The 19,910-nt window shown below is 43.6% G+C and overlaps 1 protein-coding gene across 4 annotated transcripts in view; it reads left to right on the top strand.

Moving 5' to 3' along the window:
- The window catches only part of VRK2 (VRK serine/threonine kinase 2), a 37,608-nt gene extending 17,703 nt beyond the window's left edge, over positions 1-19,905 (top strand). For 2 of the 4 annotated variants that reach the window (XM_066177897.1, XM_066177896.1), the window contains exons 8-14: positions 1,498-1,630; positions 10,925-11,045; positions 12,823-12,881; positions 14,058-14,242; positions 17,209-17,382; positions 17,690-17,866; positions 19,666-19,905. In XM_066177897.1, coding sequence (XP_066033994.1) covers positions 1,498-1,630; positions 10,925-11,045; positions 12,823-12,881; positions 14,058-14,242; positions 17,209-17,382; positions 17,690-17,866; positions 19,666-19,905 — 1,089 coding nt within the window. Of the gene's footprint in view, positions 1-1,497; positions 1,631-10,924; positions 11,046-12,822; positions 12,882-14,057; positions 14,243-17,208; positions 17,383-17,689; positions 17,867-18,557; positions 18,653-19,665 lie in introns of all 4 variants that reach the window. The other 2 variants (XM_066177899.1, XM_066177898.1) reach the window with 2 other exon arrangements.
- The last annotated feature ends 5 nt before the right edge of the window (positions 19,906-19,910 follow it).

The raw sequence follows: 19,910 nt of genomic DNA, 5'->3' as shown, positions 1-19,910 counted from the left end.
TGGGAAGAATTGCACCTTCTAGGCTCCTCTCTCCTTCCCAGCCCACAAAGGATGCAGAAGACTCACAGAACTTGGTATTTAGGGTAGTTTGAGTGAGTTCTCTAACTGTGTGCTCAGTTAGGGCAGCACCAGAGCATCAGGAATATGCAGGAGAAAATCAAATATGTCAGCCCAACCAAGCTCATGCCCTGTCCCAGATTTGGTAGCCATCCATGCCTCTGGTCTTTAATTTTGTATCCCAGTTTGGCTGGGCTGTCAGGTGAGAAACATCATCGATAATCTTAAAAGCCACCCCCCTGCAGGAAGTGAGCGCTGCAGCCCAGCTTACACGCTCCAGATAAGCTCAGATCCTGCAGCAGAAACAGTAAAACCAAGAGACCAGCAATCCCAGGATTTGAAGCTGCCTGGAGCACAAACAGGAATCAGTAATTCAACAGAATGTGCTACGAAGTAATGCGTTAAGTTTTCTTGAGGCTTTTTTGTTTGTTTTCGCCTTTACCAGAAGTGACTTAATTAAATAGCAAGTGAGAGCCAGAAAAGTTTATTTTAGACTTTTTTGGGATAAACTGTTTTGTAGCTAAAGAGGAAACTAAACTAAGGTTTGAATAAGATGTTTTTCTTTATCGTATAATAAGATTTAGTAGAAGTGATCTCTGTGCCTTCAGATGATTTTCAGCTTTTGCCCCAAAAATCTGTGGAAGGAATGGTGAACGTGGCACTATTGCAGTGTACACAACTTGGGCCCAATTTTTTTTCGCTCACATTGATTTAACTCCATGTATTTGCTTCAGAAGAACTGTGAGTGAGTTTGGTTCTGTGTCTTTTTAAAATGCATTCTAAATTCAGGAATGGTGTACTGGGATGGCTTTCTGGGCTGGGGAGGGCTGGTTTGCTTTGCCTTATTTTAGCCTACACTTTCAATAGTTTATGTAGGAAGTCAGTGACAGTGGCATTCCACAGGGTGGGATTACAGTTGGGCTAGTGCCCAGCAGCCCTGTGGCCCCAGGGCCTGGGGCACAGGAGCCTCATGTCCAGCCCAGCTGGGGAAAGCTGCTGCCTCCTTCCTCTGGCTGCACAGGAGAGTTGAATTTGAAGAGTCTCAGCTGCTGGAAAATCCAAACGGGGGAAGTGTGTGTGCCTGCTTAAGTCAGGGGAGGAAGGGGTCCTATAAGCAACGTGAGGCTGCATAAAAGGCATATTGCAGTTTATGATGTCTGGATGCCCACCTGGAGAGCGGAGAGCTCAGGAACAAAATAAAATGACTGAAATCCTGCTCGACTCTGAAATAAGATAAGAGTATAGTAGTGGAAGGATTTAAATGGGGAGGGTAGCTGTTATAGCCCCCAGTTGTACATATTTTATCCTGAGGCACCATTTGGTTTAATAAAATTTAGATCTAAGGCTGTCCTTAACCTATCAGTTTCTTAAGACTTAATTATAAAGGTTATACTTTCAAAGGACAAAAGCATTATTCATTTGTCTGTTCATGTCTTCCAGGTTTATCTTGCAGATTATGGACTTTCCTACAGATATTGTCCCAATGGGAACCACAAACAGTATCAGGAAAATCCTAGAAAGGGCCATAATGGGACAATAGAGTTTACCAGCATAGATGCCCACAAGGGAGTAGGTAGGTTTCTTTTTTTTTTATTTCAGATGAGTGATTATAGAATGAGTGATCAGGCTGTGAGAGCTGCTGTACACAGGAGAAGCAGTGTTGGGGGTTGCTCAGCCCCTTGTGTGGTGACCTCCTCGTGTGCCTGGGAATGCTTCCCCAGGGCTGGGGGAAGGGGCAGGAGGAGGAACCCTGAGAGGCTCTGCACACACAGCACTGGAGCAGCCCAGGACAACCCTGAGAAGAGCTCGACATCAAACTTAATTGGTTCATGTTGGGAGGACTGGTTTGTGCTTACTGTACCCTGCAGAGGCAGGATTTGCTAAAGCTGCATTGTCAAGGAAAAGGGTTTGGAGTCTGCATTGTCCTTTAGGGAGAGCTGTGTCTGAGTGTCACCATCTGTGTTATGGGAGGGTATTTCAAGATGACATTCCTACTGCAAGGAGAAAAACCTTTTTTGAAGCCATAAAGTGTTAACTTTTTGAAATCTTTTTCCAGTAGCCTTTCATATATCTTACTTATTTAAACTCACTTTGATGGTATTGGAAACACATTTGCAGGTAAATTACATACATAGTCCTTTTATTGGATATTGATTGTACTGCCTTGCATTCCAAGGCAGACTTAATTCAACAATTCCCTAATTAGTTAAAGTCATAACCTATGTCTTGTATTCATTTACCATTAATTAAACCTTAGCTGTTTATTACACTGCAGTCCAAATCCAATAGCAGACCCATAGAGCCATGGAAAAGGGACTGGGAGGTCAATATTGAAAATATATGGTGTAAAGTCCCACTGATGGCTGCATTGTTCACAATCAATATGGTCAATGCAACACAACTTTCTTAGTTGCTATGTCAGCAAGACAAAAAGTCAATTCTAATGTTATGCTAGTGAAAAAAATGGTGATTATTGAAAAACTTTGACTCTTGCTACAAAAGAGTGTTTTTGCTAACTTTTCTTTCCCCTTTCCCCTCCTTCACCCCCAAGATCATCTCAAGCAGGAGAGATGATGGTTTGCTGCTGCCAGCTTGGTGAGCATCAGTGTCATGAGCGATAACTGCAGGAATTTGTGCTTGTTAATAGCTGCTGAACTGTTACCTTAAACTAATACTTTCTAACGAGTTTTAGTTGGCACAAACAACTGTATATTATTGCTTTTTCTATTAAAAGGACCATTGACCATGTAATGTAGAGGGTCGTGATAATTTGCCGGAGCTGTTAAAACCTGCACTCGTTTAACTCTGGTCATTAGGAAAAATGAAATAAGGCTGGCAAGTATTTCCTGCTAAGAAAACTGCACCATTTCATCTTCTAGAAAATATTTTGTGGTGAGGAGAGCATCTGTTTTGGACTCTTCTGGCCTTCCCAAGTATGCAGGGTGTTTTCTGGAGACCTGACTCTGCCTGCTTTGCCTGGTAGTGGGAATGGTATGGCTGTGCACTGGTGTTTGGATGCTCTTTGAATGTGGATGCTCTTTATAAGCATCCTCTTTTGTAGGTGGAAGCTGAACTATTTGGGACTTGGCTGTCAGATAGTCACAGCAGCCAGTTTGGCAGTGTTTGTAAATAGATATGTGACTACAGGACTGATAATTCCTTTTATTTGAAAGTGCAGGGAAATTTTACAGACTTGTGTGACAAAAGGTGTGCAGAGGAAGCGTGAGGTAAGTTTTACAATAACCTCCTCAAAGAGCTAAAGTTTTTTTGGTTAAAAACAGATGACTCCACAAAACAAATTATTCAGAAAGATAGTTTGAGGAAGCTTACCCCCCTCTTACACTTGAAAATTGTTTGCTTGATAGCTGCAAACAGAAAATCCACAGATTTTTCTGGTGCTCCTGCTGGAAGAGACTGCAGAACATGATGCGGGATCTGGTATGTGTTGCAGAGCATCCAAACTCTTCACATGGAATGCTAGTTCTGACCTTGTGATGATGTCCTGCTTTTGTCTGGGACAGAGTTAATTTTCATCCCGGTAGCTGGTGCAGTGCTGTGGTTTGGATTTAGGATGAGAATGACATTGAAAACACAGGGATGTTTTAGTTATTGCTGAGCAGTGCTTACCTGCAGTCAAGGACTGATGAGTTCCCCATGCTCTGGCAGTGAGGAGCTGCACAAGGAGCTGTGAGGGAGCACAGCCAGGGCAGCTGACCTGGCTGGAGGGTTATCCCATACCCTGGGATAACAGGGGCAGTGGTTAAACTGAGGGGGCTGGCCAGGAGGGGCTGATTGCTGCTCAGGTGGTGCTGAGCAGCTCTGTTGTGCATCACTTACCTGTCAGGGTTTGGTCCTTTCTTTACCTTCCTTTTCATTTTTATTATTTTTAAAATTTTATTTCCAGTATTAAACTGTTGTTGTCTCAGCCCATGGATTTTAAGTTTTTTTTTCCCTGATTCTCCTTCCTGTCCCTCCAGAGAGGGGCAGGAGGTGAATGGCTGTGTGGTACTTTAATTGGTGGCTGGGGTTAAACCATGGCAAACAGCCTGAATCCATTAAGGTCAAACTGCCAGAGTTTCCCATTTGCAGCAGAGCTCTCAGCATCCCAGGGAAAATCTGCAGCAACTTCTGTTGGAGATTGCATGGGTTCAGCTGGCAGAACGCAGCAATGGGTTTCCCTGCTCTCTTGGTGTGAGCCTGAGAGGCACAGAGATGTCTCAGGATACTGAAAGACTTCCAGCAGCTGGAGCAAAGGGCTTCTTTGCTCAACAATCTCCTGGATTCCCCACTTGTAGTGGAGTCTCCTGTGCGAAGTGAAGTGGGGTGTTCTGAAAAGTCTTTAAAGAATGTTGGCAAACAGTAGGTGCAGAGACAGCCTTCATTCTGGTGTCACCCAGCTTTTCAGAGTGGAGTACTTTGTTATTTCAATGCTCCAGGAATAAAGCTCTAATTTTTAAATGCTATTTTATTTACATGAGGTCCTTTCCAGAGGGAATTTCCTGCATGTGTGTAGCAAGATAAATATCTCAGCCCCTCTGAACAGCATCAGTGGCTGCGTTGAGCTGGTCAGATGAGAACATTTTGACTTGCTCGTGAAGCAGCTACTGAATACATGCAGCGATTTGAGGGACATGCTGAAGCTTTAACAAAATTAGGAATTTGTAGCTTTCAAAAGTGCCTCTTGGCAATGCTTGGAGCTGATACCCTCCTTGCACAGAGCCAGTCAACTGCATTCCCTTCCCAGTAATTTAAGTCAAGGCCAGAGTTTCTGTTGAACGGAGAGTTTAACCCAGCTGTGTGCTGGGTTATTGCGCTGGATCTCTGTGGAGCTCACCAGGTGTAGAGTTGTGCAGTCCACTGAGATCCAGAAAGGTTCTTACCAGTGGCCACTGCAGGGAAACACTCTGGGGTGATGGGATTGGTCTGTGTTCTTCAGACAACCTCTGGTAAAGGCCGAGTGGCATGTGCTGTTCCCATGGCAGCTGCATCCTTGAGCTGTCTTTGGAGATCTCCCGGAACCAAGTAGGGCCCAGCCTGGCCTCTGCCACGGGATCCAACCCACACCTTCAGCATTCCTGGATTTGTGGCAGGATCCCATCCCAACCAGCCTGTGGGTATTTGAAATTGAAACCCTTTTTATTCTCTTGCAGATTTCTCAGGGCACAGTGCATCGTTGGTTTTAGCGTTGCACTGGAGTGTACTCACTGTATTCGTTTTTAAAGACCAGCCTGTATAAACAGTATTGCATTTTGGTTTGTTGATTGATAATTAAGGAGAATTATATCTGTACTCAGTGTACGTTTAAAAAATTGTTACATAGTTAGTGTTAAAAAGTAATATTTGGATCAATGCCTTCTATGGATTTTTGTAGATTTTCTCCTCACTGAGGCATGCAGTCAATACCTAATTTCTCTGGAGATTTACTGCACTTAACATATTGAGGTTCTTTTAAATACTCCAGTCCTGTGCATTGAGTGCGTAAGCCTAGTTTTAATTTGCTATCATTGATGAACATAAGAGTATGAAGTGTCTATGCTGAATTCCCTCCAGCATATATTTGTGTTTGCCATCGATTCCAAGCTGAGTCCTCTCCCTTCTCCCAACATTTCTCAGTGACTCTGAGCCGTGTTGCCATCTCTTGCACCAGTAGACACTCCACTGAAGCCTGTGCAGGACTGATATTTACATCTGCAGTAGGAAAAGCTGCTTCCCAGAGGAGTGGGGACATTGGACAGGCTTCTGTGTGCCCCTCACATGGGGTTACTGTGGCATGTGCTCCTTGAGCTCCATCAGAACTGGGGCACTGGGCTTGTCCAGGGCAGTGCCAGCACTGAGCTGATGGCAGGGAAAGCCCTGCAGCCCTTGTGCTGGTTTTCCCCACTGCTCTGGCAGAGCTGCTCTGTGCTATTAAAAACACAGCTCAGCGCTTGACCATTTTTCTGTTCTACTGACTAAAATATGTGCAGGGTTCATTTTGTGCGGAAGGATGTGCAGGAATATAAACACCTCTGCCTGGAAACACATTCTTTGGGAGTCTGCTTCCAGAAAACAGAGCTCTGAGTGGCTCTGGATCAAGAGGTTGATTTGGCATCTGTCCATGCATAGTTAGGATTCAGAGGGAGCCTGTAGGATTTTTTTTTCTTTTTTTGTCGGTCAAATGAATTATTGATCTCCTGCATTTTGATATGTGTTTCCCAAAGACTGTGTACAGGACAAACTGTAAATCCTAAATAATAAAAGGAAAATATAACCAGTCTGGCAAAAAATGGGTGGAACTTTGCAGTGGGAAATAAATAAAAAGATGGTTTAATTCCTGAGAGTTGGGTTAGAAATGTGTGCCCAGCAGAGGAGGGAGCAGGAGGTGGTTGTAAAGTGAAAGAAAGAGTTACTAGCAAGGAAAAGATTGGATAGGCTTCTGCAGCCACCTCTGGAAGCTGCCAGGAATGTTCAGAAGTAGCAAAAATAAGAAGAGAAGCATTTACAACTTGGTCACATCTGAGGACTGTGCCTGGGAATGGGCTGTTTAATTTTGACTGTTGTTCTCTGCACCAGGAATTCAGAAAGGTAGTGAATCTCAGCTGCTTGCCCACCCCTGCTTGTCAGGCTCTTACCTTTGTGATTCTTTTTTTCTGCTACACAGATGTGAAAGAAGAATAAAACTTCCTGTCCCCACTCTCCTGCCACATGTTGTCCTTACTGCAAGCCTGGAACCTTTTGCTTCCGACCAGGTACCAGCATCGCCTGCCACCACCATTTTATCTCTCTCCCAGAACTCGTGGTGACGTTCCCTTGCACCTTCCAGCCTTCCCACGGCATAAACTTAGCAGGACCCCAACCCTCTTTCTTTCAGCACATCCCATTCCACCAGTCCTGATGATCCCCTCCTGGCAGCTCTGCTGTGTTTTGCATGTTCAGCCCGTAAAGGGTGTATCTGCAGGATCCCGGTTTAGGAGAGAGAGCATGGCTGGCACAGGGAGTGTCCCTCTCTGCCATGTCACAGGCTGGGTTCTCTGGAAGGGCTGTACTCATCCAGCTGTGATGGGGCCATGGAGTTTCCTTTCCAGCAATCCGTGGTGGTGGTTATTGTCAGGGAGTACTTGAGCAATGTGCCAAGCTGGCAGTGCAGGGCTGGGCATGAGGAGAGCAGAGATGGTTCCTGGCTGGCATTAGACTGTCTGAGGCTGGATAAGTCTCTGGAATGGCCTCCAAGCACTAAAATGTATCATTAATGTACTTCTCTAACCTCTTCTCTGGAGCCACCCATTATTCCATTGGTCATTATCCTGCTGCAGGGAGCTCATCAGTCTGACCAGGGCCTTGGGGAAGGAATACTTAATTTTCTGCTTTTTGGGGTGGTTTTTTTTTTTTTTGGGGGGGGGTGGGGGTGGGGGGGTTTTGTCTTCATTTCTCCTACCCCTAATAGAGGCACTGATTTTTGGCAAGTCTTGTATTTGTCCGGTTTTTAATCATCTCAGCCTTAAGTTATATCACTTTATGATGATACGTTTTTATCATAATTGTATTTCACCATGGTCATGTTAACCCTCCTTTCCTTTATGGTCTTTTGCATTACTAGCTGTGGTGTGAGTTCTGTTTGCTTGTGAGTTACCATAAATTAGTGTTCTGTAATGCCAGTGGGAACTGGAGTTGCCACTGCACATCCATGCAATATGAACAACCAAAATGATCCTTTTTATGAAAAGCTTCCAATCTAAGAAATTGCTAATAGTGAAATTATCATGTAACAGTGCTAATTAAAAATTAGTGAATATTTTGTGTATCACTTGTTAGATCTTTTTAAAATGCTGGAGAAAATCAGCTAAACAGAGGCCATAGAGAAACCTCCCATTTTTACTTCTGTTTCAGAGAAGTTCTTGGGAGCAGTGGAGTTTTGAGAGCATATTGGGGCTGTTGTGATATATCCCTAATCTATTTGGAAATGATAATCTGAATATACATTAGAGGGGAGATAGCTGCCAAATTCAGTGTACAGATACACATCGTCTATTTTCTTCTAAGGTGGATTGCATCAGTTATTCTGAGTTATTGGACCATGTGCCTGCATGTTGAGTATGTTTGTGGCATATTTAAAACTCTGATTTCATTGATATGGTTGTGAGTTCATCAACTTCAGTGGAGTTGTTCCTGATTTATCTTGGTAGGACTGAGAACAGAATCAGGCCTTAAATCTCCAAATTAAAAATTTAAACTGTAAAGACATTGGGAAATAAAATACCACCAATATGTTCCCATTAAATACTACTTCATATGAGACTAAAATAATAGTAAAAAAATCCTGTGAGTAGAAAAGCAGAAATCAAACATCTATTAAAAAAGAAAAAAAAACAAAAAACAACCCAGCAAGTTTTTTAGCAGAGAAGTAAGAATTTGATTTAAATAAGTACTGGTTGGAGTGTACACTCTTATAACTGTGACAAGTTATCAAGCAGAATTGTTTTATTTTCACCCGGCTGTCATATTTAAAGTGAAGGCAGATTGATTTCTCTCCATTGATGTTTATCAAGAATTCCTGTAATCTTCAAATGTGTGAGCAGATTTATTTTTGCAAGTAAACATATCGTTGAAATTTATCTATTAGTGCTCTATTTGACATGGAAATCTAATAATTCCATTGTCCATAGATAATACTAACTCGTTAAAGATTAATCAATTACTTTTTAACAAGAATCTTAATGATTTAAAAGATTGAGGGACTTAGCTTATATGGAGCACAGAGAAATAAGCAAGTACAGCCAAAGAGTCAAATGCTGACATTTTCATGTGATTCTACAAAAATCCCAAGTAAATGTCTGTATTTAGCAGCTGCACTCATGGTGGCCTGGGAGATGAAGGGGTGGGGGAGTCACTGTCTCCTGTGAAACATTTCCTGTTACAGCAGGGCAGGGGTGCTTTAGCTCCATGTACCTTTTTGTCCCTGTGCCTGCTGTGGCTTTGGGCAGGTGTCAGCCAAGGCTCTTGGTTTGTCATGGCTTTGTCCCAGGAGCTGCAGGTGAGAGGGAAGGTCATTTGTCATGCCCAAATTGCGAAGAAACTTCTATCTCTGGGACTTTGTCAGAAAGTTACTTATGTTGGGGTAACTTCCGAAATCTGATTGGTTTACTGTTATTTATAGATGCGCGTCAATGAAATTCTCCCCGTGGAAAAAAGCTGTCCAGTTTTCCTCAAAAGGCTGTTTTCTGTAGCCTCTCTAGCACAAGCAGGTGCCAGCAAGGCATTGTGAAAATTAGAGAATCTGCAGTCAAAAACGCTGGCTTATGTGGATCTAATCTGGAATTGCCATAATGGAAACAGGAGTTGTGAACACATGTGTGTGAATGGAATTGTTCCACAGTTATCAGGAGATTTATGGCCAGAGAAATCACTACAGAACAGCAAGTGGTAGAAATTGTGTTTTTATTTTAATATGGGAGCCAAGTCTTGCATTAGGACGTTGCTGAATCCAGGGCAGAAAATAAACGACGCCCGAGGGACAGCGCAGCGGTGTTGGATCCAGGGGCCTTTAATAATCCCGAGCCTAAGAGCAGTTAAGATAAGGAATGTATAAAAGCTAAATCTGCTGCTTTTACAGTAATGTGTGTACAGGAACAAGGAACAGTTATGATGTGTTGGCACCATGGCTTTTAGCAGATGACTTCTTAAATTAAAAGATAAGTTCACCAAGTGACTTTCTGGAATTTATTTAATGAAGGCCCATAAAATATGATATCTGTTTACAGCTGGATTAGCAGCACAGTGCTCAGCTACTGGTCTTTACACTGGATAAAAAGTGCCAAACAAGTCTGGACTCTTCTTTCCTTCTTGGAAAGCACAAATTCATTTTGGAAAAGCATAAATTTAACTTCTACATCTGTCTGTCTTTAATCACAACGAGCAGTTTCTAGTTTTGCAGATTCCATGTGGTTTTGATGTGCAAACTGTAGGCTGCAAGTCAAAGAAATCCTGCAGTGCTCCTGCTTGTTCAGTTTTAGCAAGTTTAGTTTCCTCTGGGTAGCAGCAAGCACTAGCAATTCTGTTGGTATTGCACTTTTCCCCTCCTTCTTTCCCTAGGAAAAGCCAATCTATAGATTAACTTCAGTTTTTCTGCGTAGATGATGCTCAGGGATGGGGTTAATTTTTGATTTAATTTTGTCTCCTGTATTTGTGTCTGCCTGGGACGTGCCGAGAGTAAGTTGTTCCTGAAATAACTTCCTTTTTGGAAGCAGCAGTGGGAAGTTCACCCCGGACTTTGCTAAACACCGAGTTGTATTTTGGGTTGTGCAGAGCTCCGCAGACGCTGCTGGAGCCAGGAGCAGGCTCTGGTGAGTCAGTGCACACTAGATGGCAGTTTTGTCCCAGCATCCGAGTTCAAACGGCTCCACGGGAGAACAGGAAAGGCCATCAGTGTTTAGTCTGCTCTCACAGAGTCCCTGCATGACCAATGTGGACCCCATGGACTTCCTGGAACATGTGTTAGCAATTTAGCAGCAGACATTTATTTCTTTGTTTTACTGCTTGGCTCTTTGAGAAAGTGTTGGTACTCAGTTATGGGCTGTCTGGATCATGTCAGAGGCCATGGGGATCAAGTCCATGTGACAGGCCAGACTGAGGAAGGATGGAGTTGGAGGAGGTGAGGAAGCTGACCCTCACTTGAGCAGGAACAAGTCGCTGCCTGTCTGTGGCCTGTGGCCAAATGCCGGGGCGGTTCAGGTCTAATACAGCTGAACAAACAAAACACTTTGCCCATTTGGCTTCTTCATATTTCATCAGCACCATTTCAATCAAAGTCTTTTCTTTTTCCTAAGAAGAGGTTCCTATTCTTAATTGTATTTTTTTTTCTCTTTCCCCCTCCCCCTTTCCCACATTTTAGCCCCATCCAGACGAGGTGACCTTGAAATCCTTGGCTACTGCATGCTGCAGTGGTTGTGTGGGAAGCTGCCCTGGGAGCAGAACCTCAAGGACCCTGTAGCTGTCCAGACTGCTAAAACAAAGTAAGGACAAACCCCCCCACACACAGACACACCAGCTTGGAGCCCTGCAGCATCCTCACTGCTTCCCAGCTCTGGGAAACACAGTTCTCCATGCTGTAGAACAGCACCTTAGGAGAAAGCTAAAACAATTTTCCTTAATTAAGAGAGATGTTGGAAGCAGTTAAAATGGGAACTTTATGTGCATGTCTACCCTCCTTTGCATGTTTATGTCTGTGCTGCTGTGAGGAGAGGATGGATTCCAGTACACAGTACACAGGCATTTTGTCTGCTGTGTATTTTTCCAATACTCTTTTTTCCAAGAAAACATTTGTAAATTAGCGCAGGCCTTAGTGCACATACAGAAGGTTGTTGTGTGGTTCCATTAAACTTCACGGGTGCTTTGTAGAGACCGTAGTACAAACATCTCTTGGAGGTTTTTCCACATGTGCACTCAATTTATTTAACTTTCTATATGATACTGTTTTTCAGATGTTTTTTTGTAGGTTTTTAATGTTACATAAGCCTACTGCCATTACAAACAATTAAATACTAAAACACTAAGGAGCTTGGTGGAAATCTTTCCTTTTTCCCAGCATGACTTGGAGCTCACGGAGCAACAGAGGGATCAGTGTTTTCTTCCTCTGCCCACCCAGCTGGGACTGGAGGGAGTTACTTGCACGTGGTACCTGTAGCAGGCTCCACAGCAGAGGAGGTACCCAGAACCGTACCATCACAATGGCAGGAGGCAGCAAACTTTTAAGCAGGGCAGGTCACACCAGAGGTACCAGCTGGGGCTGGCTGATCCCCCAAGCCAATGCACAGGGAAGGGCGGCTGCAGCCTGAACACGGGGCGAGTGCAGCTGGGGATGCTGGCGCCCTCTGCTATGTTTAATATTTCTCCTTTAGAAGTTCTGATCATTACACAGCCCCCTGCAAGGTAACACTTATACAATTCAATGGGAAATCAATTTAATCAATCAAGCTGCTCCACTGATTCTTCCCTTGCCGTTAACCCTTGGATGGCTCGCGTTTCCAGGACGCTGAACAAAAGGAGGCTTCAAGGAAATGCTCAGAAAATTACACAGATTCCACTTATCAGAAATATCTTCTTACTTAATTCCAGGAACACAATTCATTAGAGTATCTCGCCCAGGTTGTCCCTCTTATGTATTTTAATTTTCAGGTTCCTGTGGGTGCTGGATTGCCCAAAATGAGGGCTGGTGTTATTCCTGTTTTTAGGAATTGATGCAGCTTCTTTGCTCTTCCTGTTTCTGGATGGACAGGAATTACACCTGTGGCCCTACTGTTTATGAGGTGTGTGGGACTTTAGGTGATGTGATCTCCCCGTCCCCTTGTGGCCCTGCTGTGCCTGGGTGTGACTTTCACAACCATGTGCTCCATGGCAGAGAGGACCTGATGCTAAATGATAATGAGGGAAGAGCAGAACTGCTGCTTAAATTCCCAAATAGAAATGGGAGTCATCAATCTTAAATCAGAACAAGCCATTTTGCTCAAAGGGCTTTTGTTTATCCTTCTGGAAAGCTTAAAATATGTCCAAAGAAAAACTTAAAATGCAGTTTTAGGTGTCAGCCTGGTCTTGGTGAAACCAGCAGTGTGCAAAGAGTTAAAAATGGAACTGGTGAGGGGAGATCTGGGTTCTAAAGCAGTCCTGTGAATCATTAGCTATCGTGGAGGTCCACTCGTTTTGGAACTGAGACTTGCTGTCGTCCTAAATCCCAAATGAGGAATCACCTGCTCCAAAAGCGCATTAAACTGTTGCACTCTGGTGTTGTTTCAGACTTATGGATGAGCTCCCAGATTCAGTGCTGAGGTGGGATCCTCCTGGAAGCAGCTGCAGTAAGTGTACTTGCACCTGTACTCTATGGCTCTTCAGCCTCTTCCTAAACACAGTTCAATGTCTGACTCGGGGGGTGAGCAGAAGAGAAGTGAAAGTAACACAAATTGAACAAAGTCTTTGATAAAAAAGACTCTTGCTCAGTCTGTGATGTATCCCATGGAGTGACATAAGGGATCTTGGCCATATGTAGTCCAAGGTGTTGGGAAGCAGTGACTATCTTGGAAACAGAAGTAGCTGTTAGTATGGAAATAGTAAGCAACTGTCTACCAAAGGTTTATTGCTCAGTGCTCAGAGTTTGAAAAAGCAAATGGATGCACAGTTTGTCTTGTCTTGTTTCTTCCTTCCCTGAGATACAAAAGTAACCCAGGGAAAACACCAAAGGTCAGTATCTATTTTTGATTTATTCCCTTATTTTCCTAGCACTTTTGTATTGGAATTATTGGAATGCAGTGTGTATTAGGTGAAATTTATTCATGATGTGTATACATATTTAATAAATCTTTCCTGCTGGGATTTGACCAGATGCTAATATCTGGTGCAGCACTCCAGTTTTAGGATACACTTGGGTCTTCAGCTGAAAGAGAAGTTTGAGCCCCCCATATGTTTTTTCCTACTAGCATTATTTCTGCCCATTCAGTGGTTTCCCTGTTTTTTGAACCATTTAATGGAAAAATGTTGCTGCTGTTGGACTGTTTTGGGATGCAATCAGAAAAACAATAGTAGTAAAAAAGAAGGGAAAAAAAAAAAGTTGTGTTTTTCCAAAGCATTCCCAGTATAGTATTTATGCAGACTAAAAGAATACTATTCAAAGTAATTAATATTTAAAGGGATATTGTGATCTATCAAAGACTTTTCTCTCTTACACAGAACCATCAATGCTTGTTGATAAAATATTTTAATTTTTATCCTTGGCTGGCTGTCAGTAGTGTGGGAATTAGTGCATGAACATAACGAGATGGAGCACTTCAAGTCTGTCTTGTTTATCTAAGTCTGTCTTTTCCTTTTCTCCTCCCAAAAAGACAAGACATTGTCAGTTCTGTGTTTTGAGTGTGCCTTCAGCTGAAATTGTGTTGTCTCGTTTGGCAGCGGAGGATTGGCATCCTTGTTGGAATGAGATCCTTTCTGAACTTCTGGGGTTACACTCAGTGAAATTCACAGTCAAATCTGCTCTACAGGTGAAATAGCCAAGTTTCTGGCCTCAGTTTCTGGCTTAGCTTATGCTGAGAAGCCAAAGTATCAAGTGCTGAAGAAAATCCTGATGGATGGCCTGGAGTCAAGTGGGATGCGCTACGACGGCCCTCTGGAATTTTCCGCGGCAGCAGCATGCCCACGGAATCACCGTGCTGCTAAGGCGTCCAGAGTGAGTGACACAGCTCTGGGATTGTTTCTGACAACTGCCTGTTGCCTTCCCTCTTGGAGAGGAGGAAATAGTTAAAGCTCTCAAAATGAGACTGACACAGCAGTTCTTCGGCCTTAAATACACCATGTTTGTTTAATTCCTGTTTCCCCTGGCTTTGCAAAAAAGTGGAATGTCAGCCCTCAAGGAGGAAGAACTGCCATGAGTCCTTTTGACCCACAGGCTCTCACTTCAAAGCAGTAGGCCTGTGGAGAATGATTTACTTTCAGGATAATGGGGAAGTCAAGCACTTTGTTCACTAACATCTTGAAGACGAGCCTGAATGCCAGGTTTTTCCTTCGTCCCAGATTAAAAGCAAAGTTACCTTTATTAGTGACAGCATTTAATTCATTTTCTTGCTTTCAGGCTGTTCTTTGTCATTTGCCTTTATCCTCCTGCAGCCCCAGTGTGGACGAGATGTTCCTGTGGCTTTAGCCGTGCTGTTGGTGTGCACTGGCACAGGATTTTCCGAGTGACAGCTCTCCTGTGCTATTTTCCTCCAGTGCTCTAAGTTAATAAAGCCCAGTTTCCCTAAGCAGAGAGGGAGGTAATGATCAGTTTTGCTGGGAAATGTCAGTCCCGTTGTTCCTGTGAAAGTGCCCGTATGCAGCGGCCCCGTGCAGGGCTCTGGGGCGTGTGCAATAAGGCAGGGTCAGGGTCCCATCCATTTTTAATATTCCTGGTGAACTTTGGACCATCACAAGTGTGTGTGAGCCAAGAATGCAGGATGCAAACTAATGTGACTGATAGGCTGCGAGATGAATGGTGATTCAAGTATCAGTGCACAGATGGTTCTGATTTGCTGAGTTTTGTAGCTGCTGCAACTGAAGACATAAAATATCCTTCTAGTCATAAATTAGCTCTTTGGAAGCAAAACCTTGGCACCAGAGCTTTACAACCTTCAATTAGTAGGGAAAGAAGTATTTGAATGACTGTGGTATTGACATCTGTAGGCCTGCATAGTAATCATTCCTAATAGAAGAGAATATCTGTTTGAGGGGGTTTTGCATGGCTAATTAACCACCAGTGAGAATATGTAATTTTTTCATGATCTCCTGATTGTCACCTTTCTCTCATGATACAATTAGATTTTATTGTAGCAAGTGCCTCACAAACCAATTGTCAGCACTATTTACGTATTGTGGAAGGCAGAACAAAAGTTCATGTTTAATGAAAAGGCACTGGGTTTTGATCTTGGTAATTACAGATACTTTGTTTAGCACTTTTATTGACTTTTCTGCTTTTACCCCCTTTTTAAAAAAAATTTCAACCAAAAGCTACTTTGGTGATGGGACTTGTGTGGCTGTGATGGTGAACACTGTGCCCTCACTCATTTGAGAAGTTTTTTTTAAGTTTGCACTGTTTTGTGAACTGACTCAGAGCATCAGGTAGCTGTTAGCTGATCTCCAGCTGATCCTGCTGGATCTCTGTTTCATAGGAGTCTTTGATTTCTCCGAGTCAGACACTAAATAGTAAATCTATTTCCTTCTTAAGCCTGGTCAAAGACTCTACAGTCTGTGGCATAAAAGATGATCCAGCCTTGCAGGCTGCAGGAGCTGCTGCAGCACTGGATATTTGCAAGTCACACACCCCTGGAAAATCCCTGGTGGAGGAGTGTCAGTTATCACCATTCCTGTGCTGCAGGATTCAGTAGGATTGGGTTTGATGGCCAGGATCAGGATCAGAGGGAATGCCTGGGTGTTACTAAATCTTGGGACCTGTCAGCACTTTCTCAGGGAAATTTGTAATGCCGAGTGTCTCACTTCTTGGAACAGTAAGAACACCAGGATCACCTGTGTGTTACTGCAGCCTGTTCCTTCAGCCAGTTCTGCTGCTGACACAAGCCACTTTCCTCTAAACACTCGCTGCAAAGCAGCTGCAGAAAAGCAATTTTAGGGTAATTCTAAGGATTTGAGGAGTACCCAAATACAAGTAGAGAGGGCAGGTAACTGAACTCTTTTGGAATTTATTGCTATTTTCAGAAAATGCAATGTTTCAGTGGCCTGGTGCACTTGGTGCTGCAGCCCTGACAGTGCTGGATGACAGTCAGGCTCTTCCCAATGCATCGCTTTGTGGCACTGCCTGTAGTGATCCTAGGCCTGACTCTTTTCATCTCAGCATTCCTTTCCCTCTCTCCTTTTCTTCACCAAACACTTCTCCCATTGAAGAGACAGCCTTGGAAAAGTGAGAGCCACTGCAAACAAGCCACTGTCTCCTCACTTGCTGCTTGTGAGCAGGATCTGACTCCAGCTGGTCTGATTCCTCCTGTACCAGTTTGGTACTCAGGAAATGAGGGGATTTGGGGTTCATTCCCTTCTGAAGAGTAGTGAACACCTGTAACAGAGGCTCCTGTAGCACCAGCTACTTGATGATGTGAAGAGGATTGCATGGATTTTAGGATATTGCTCCCTGTTACAGTATCTGAATCTAATCTTGAGGCGGCATAAGAAATATAGCAGTGGCTATATCCTGATTCTTGGTTCCAGTTGCATATAGGTGATGAAATATTATTTGCATTAATTCCCAAATTTGTTTACCGTGGTTTTTGGCCCTGGGTAAATATTTTCAGCTTTTCCCCCTACAGTGAAAGTGCTGATGTTGGGGCAAAAGGAAAGTGGGGTGAAAGTGGGTGGAAAGCCAGGTCACTGCCACTGCTTGCTTGATCTTGTAGAAATCAGACTAAAAAATAATTGCATGAATACTAACCTGTAATTTCATTAAGATGAAATATAGTTGGTCATTTTTAGGTGTAAACCCACTTATTTTCACTTTTGGAACTTTAAGTGAAAACTTGAAGTTTTGCTCTAAGTCCTGTTGGGAAAGTGATGTAGTTGTTTAAGGTGTGTATATATGTGCAGATCATTTTTTTTTTTTTCTGTGTGCAATCTGGGCTTTTTTTCACTGTACAAAATGCTTACTGTGCACCCCAGGTTCGCCTCCCAAAGCCTCCACCAAAACCAGCTCAGCAGAAGGGAAAAAAGCTGGAAGGTGAAGAACCTGCCTGTCTAAACAAAGTGTGTGGGGGGCTGACAGGCACACAGCTCTTGGGAGAAGAAAAGCCAAAAACATGGAACAGGAGGCATCCCCAGGGAGAGCTGCAGCAGGTGAGGATTTGGGCTCTGCAAGAGCCCTGTTCATTAGCTCCACGTCCATCTCTTGGAGAGGGCGAGGAGGAACAGGGTTGGAAAAGAGCCAAGGGCTCTGTCACAAACTCCAAGAGCTGGCAGATGTTTGCTGGTTTCCAGTATTCCAAGCAGGAACCAGAATCTCTGGTAGCCCAGGGCATAAGTGCCAGGAGGGCAGTGCCCGACCTGCCCCAAACCTGTCACCCTCGAGTGCTGAATCAGGAGCTGGGGTAACTCTGAACTTACTGAATTCCTTTCAGCACAGTTACTGTCTTTACCTCAACAGGCTCCCTTGCCCAGGCCTTCCCCAAAACCGGTGCAGCAGAAGGAAGACACGGGGCATGAGGATGACTCCAGCTGCCTGAGCAGGCCCCGCACCCGAGGAACACGCTGGCAGTTCCAGGTGGAAGAGAAGCCGCTTAGATTTTACACTACACGTCAGGAGCCTGAGCACCCAAAAAAGGTGAGGGGTTTGGTGTTACCACAGAACAGTCACAGTGCCTTGAGAAGGAAAATTAGCTTTTCTAAAAACAAGAGTTCCAAAAACTCCTCGAAGCCTCAACTACATGTGTGCAAATTCTGTTTGGCACGAACACTAAAGGTTTGTGGGTAATTGCCTGTATGTGCTATTGGCCAGCTACCACTGCACTTTGTGTAATTCCCCAACTCTTCCATCTCCCTTTATGGACCCTGTTGTTTGCTTGGTAGAAACTTAGTTCAGTAGTTTCCTTCTCTGTATAGTGGAAAAATTCATAGTGCTTGTTACTTAACTCCTTAAATTCTGTTTTACAGAATTTTGAGTTTTACATCGAAGGATTTTAGCAATTAACAGACTCACCATGAATATTATTGTTAATTTAGTGCATAAAAGGGCTGAATGAATAGTTTCAGTCTTACTCTTCAACTGTACAGGAAAAAAAAAAAAGAATAAATGAATCAGTTTTAGTAAAAATAATACAGCACCACATTCATCTCAGTGAGACCACCCTGTGCTCCTGTTCTCTGGAGCTCTGGTTTATTTTACTGAGGGGATCCCACCCTGGTTTTCTGTCATATAAACAAATAACTTGGTTAAATGAGGACAGTTTCTAATGAACACAAAAGTGCAACTTTAAAGGTAGCTTTATGATTAATCCAAAATTCTTTGCTTCAAGCAGTCTGATCATCACTGCCTGGAGACTCCGGTACAAGCTGGGAGAGGGAAGCAGCAAAAGCACAGCTGTACCTGAGAGCACCAGGCAGGACAGTGGTGAGCAGAACCATCCTGGGAGATGTTTTGGCTGCCTGCAGGGGAGATGGAGTCAGACAAGTCAAACACAACTTTGGAATAGGAAAACATTCCAGTGTTACTTCCTAGTCCTCAAATGTGAAGTTTTTGCAGAAAAGGGACCAGTCACTGGGCTGGCGATTAGATGATATTTGTGTTTGGATTTAGTATTTGTAATGGAAAAGCTGCTACTCCAACAGGATTAAATGTACTGTTTCTATGTAGAACCATTCTGTAGTACTCACTGAACATTCTGCATAATAGGGGAGACTTTAAATGGGTGTCAGATAACACTTAAGCCATCCAGATGAGAAAGGGGAGAAGGGAAAAAGGCAGGATGCTCTTAGCTTCATTTTGCAGAATTCCTCTCACATAAGTCAGGAGCTTGGTAAAAGAAAGCTCTGTAGGAAACCAAAGCTGTCCCTGGTGCTAAGGGGCAGTAGAAAAGGGAGTTAAGTCCTGGCTAAGTGAGAAGTGGGATTGAGGTGTTTGCGGATGCCTTTCAGAGGTGGAGGCTGGCCAAGGACAGCATTGCTGCTGGAGAGGTAGAACAGCCCAGGCACCCCTGGCCAGCCAGAACAAGCCCCACCCTTGCAGTTTATGTTCCTTGTGATGGGCAGAAGTTGAGCTTCACCATGAAATGCAAAACTTACACAGAGCAAACCAGCACATTCACACTTAAAATCACGTCTTGAGTTTCCAGGATAAACTTTTATTAGCAGGAACACAGGAGAGACTGAATATATTAAACACTTTTGGAAACAAGTCAAAGCTAGAGAATTTCAGTAGTAAATGTAGATATGTCTTTAGGAGTGCCTTATATTACACACTTACCATACAATATCCATACAAGTGCAAATTCCAGAGGTAAGACTCTGTAAGAATTGTAATGCCTTCTCTAGGATAATTTAAATACCTCAGTGGCATCTCTGTCTTTTTTGATTCACATCTCACTTCCTATTAGTTTTATAATCACAGCTTTTTTTCCCCTGCAGGAAGACACTGCAAGAGAGCTGCCACCATTTGACCCCTACAGAATACTCTCAGAATCCCGAAAGAAACACAATCACCTTGTAGCTCCAGTTCCTGCAGCAGCATCCCAGGCTGGTGCTGACACTACTCGTCCCTCTCTCTCCGTTGTGTTTAGGCTGGCATTTGCTGATGAAACCTATCCCTACACTGCAGCTGTTCTGGTGCTTCTGCTGCTCATTGCCCTGTCCTTGTTTCTGCTTTGATGTTA

Source organism: Chamaea fasciata, unplaced genomic scaffold (assembly GCF_029207755.1).
Source record: "Chamaea fasciata isolate MVZ Bird 193981 ecotype frontalis unplaced genomic scaffold, bChaFas1.0.hap1 SCAF_3, whole genome shotgun sequence".
In the NCBI taxonomy this organism is placed as follows: Eukaryota; Metazoa; Chordata; class Aves; order Passeriformes; family Sylviidae; genus Chamaea; species Chamaea fasciata.
This window is presented reverse-complemented; position numbering and strand designations above follow the sequence as displayed.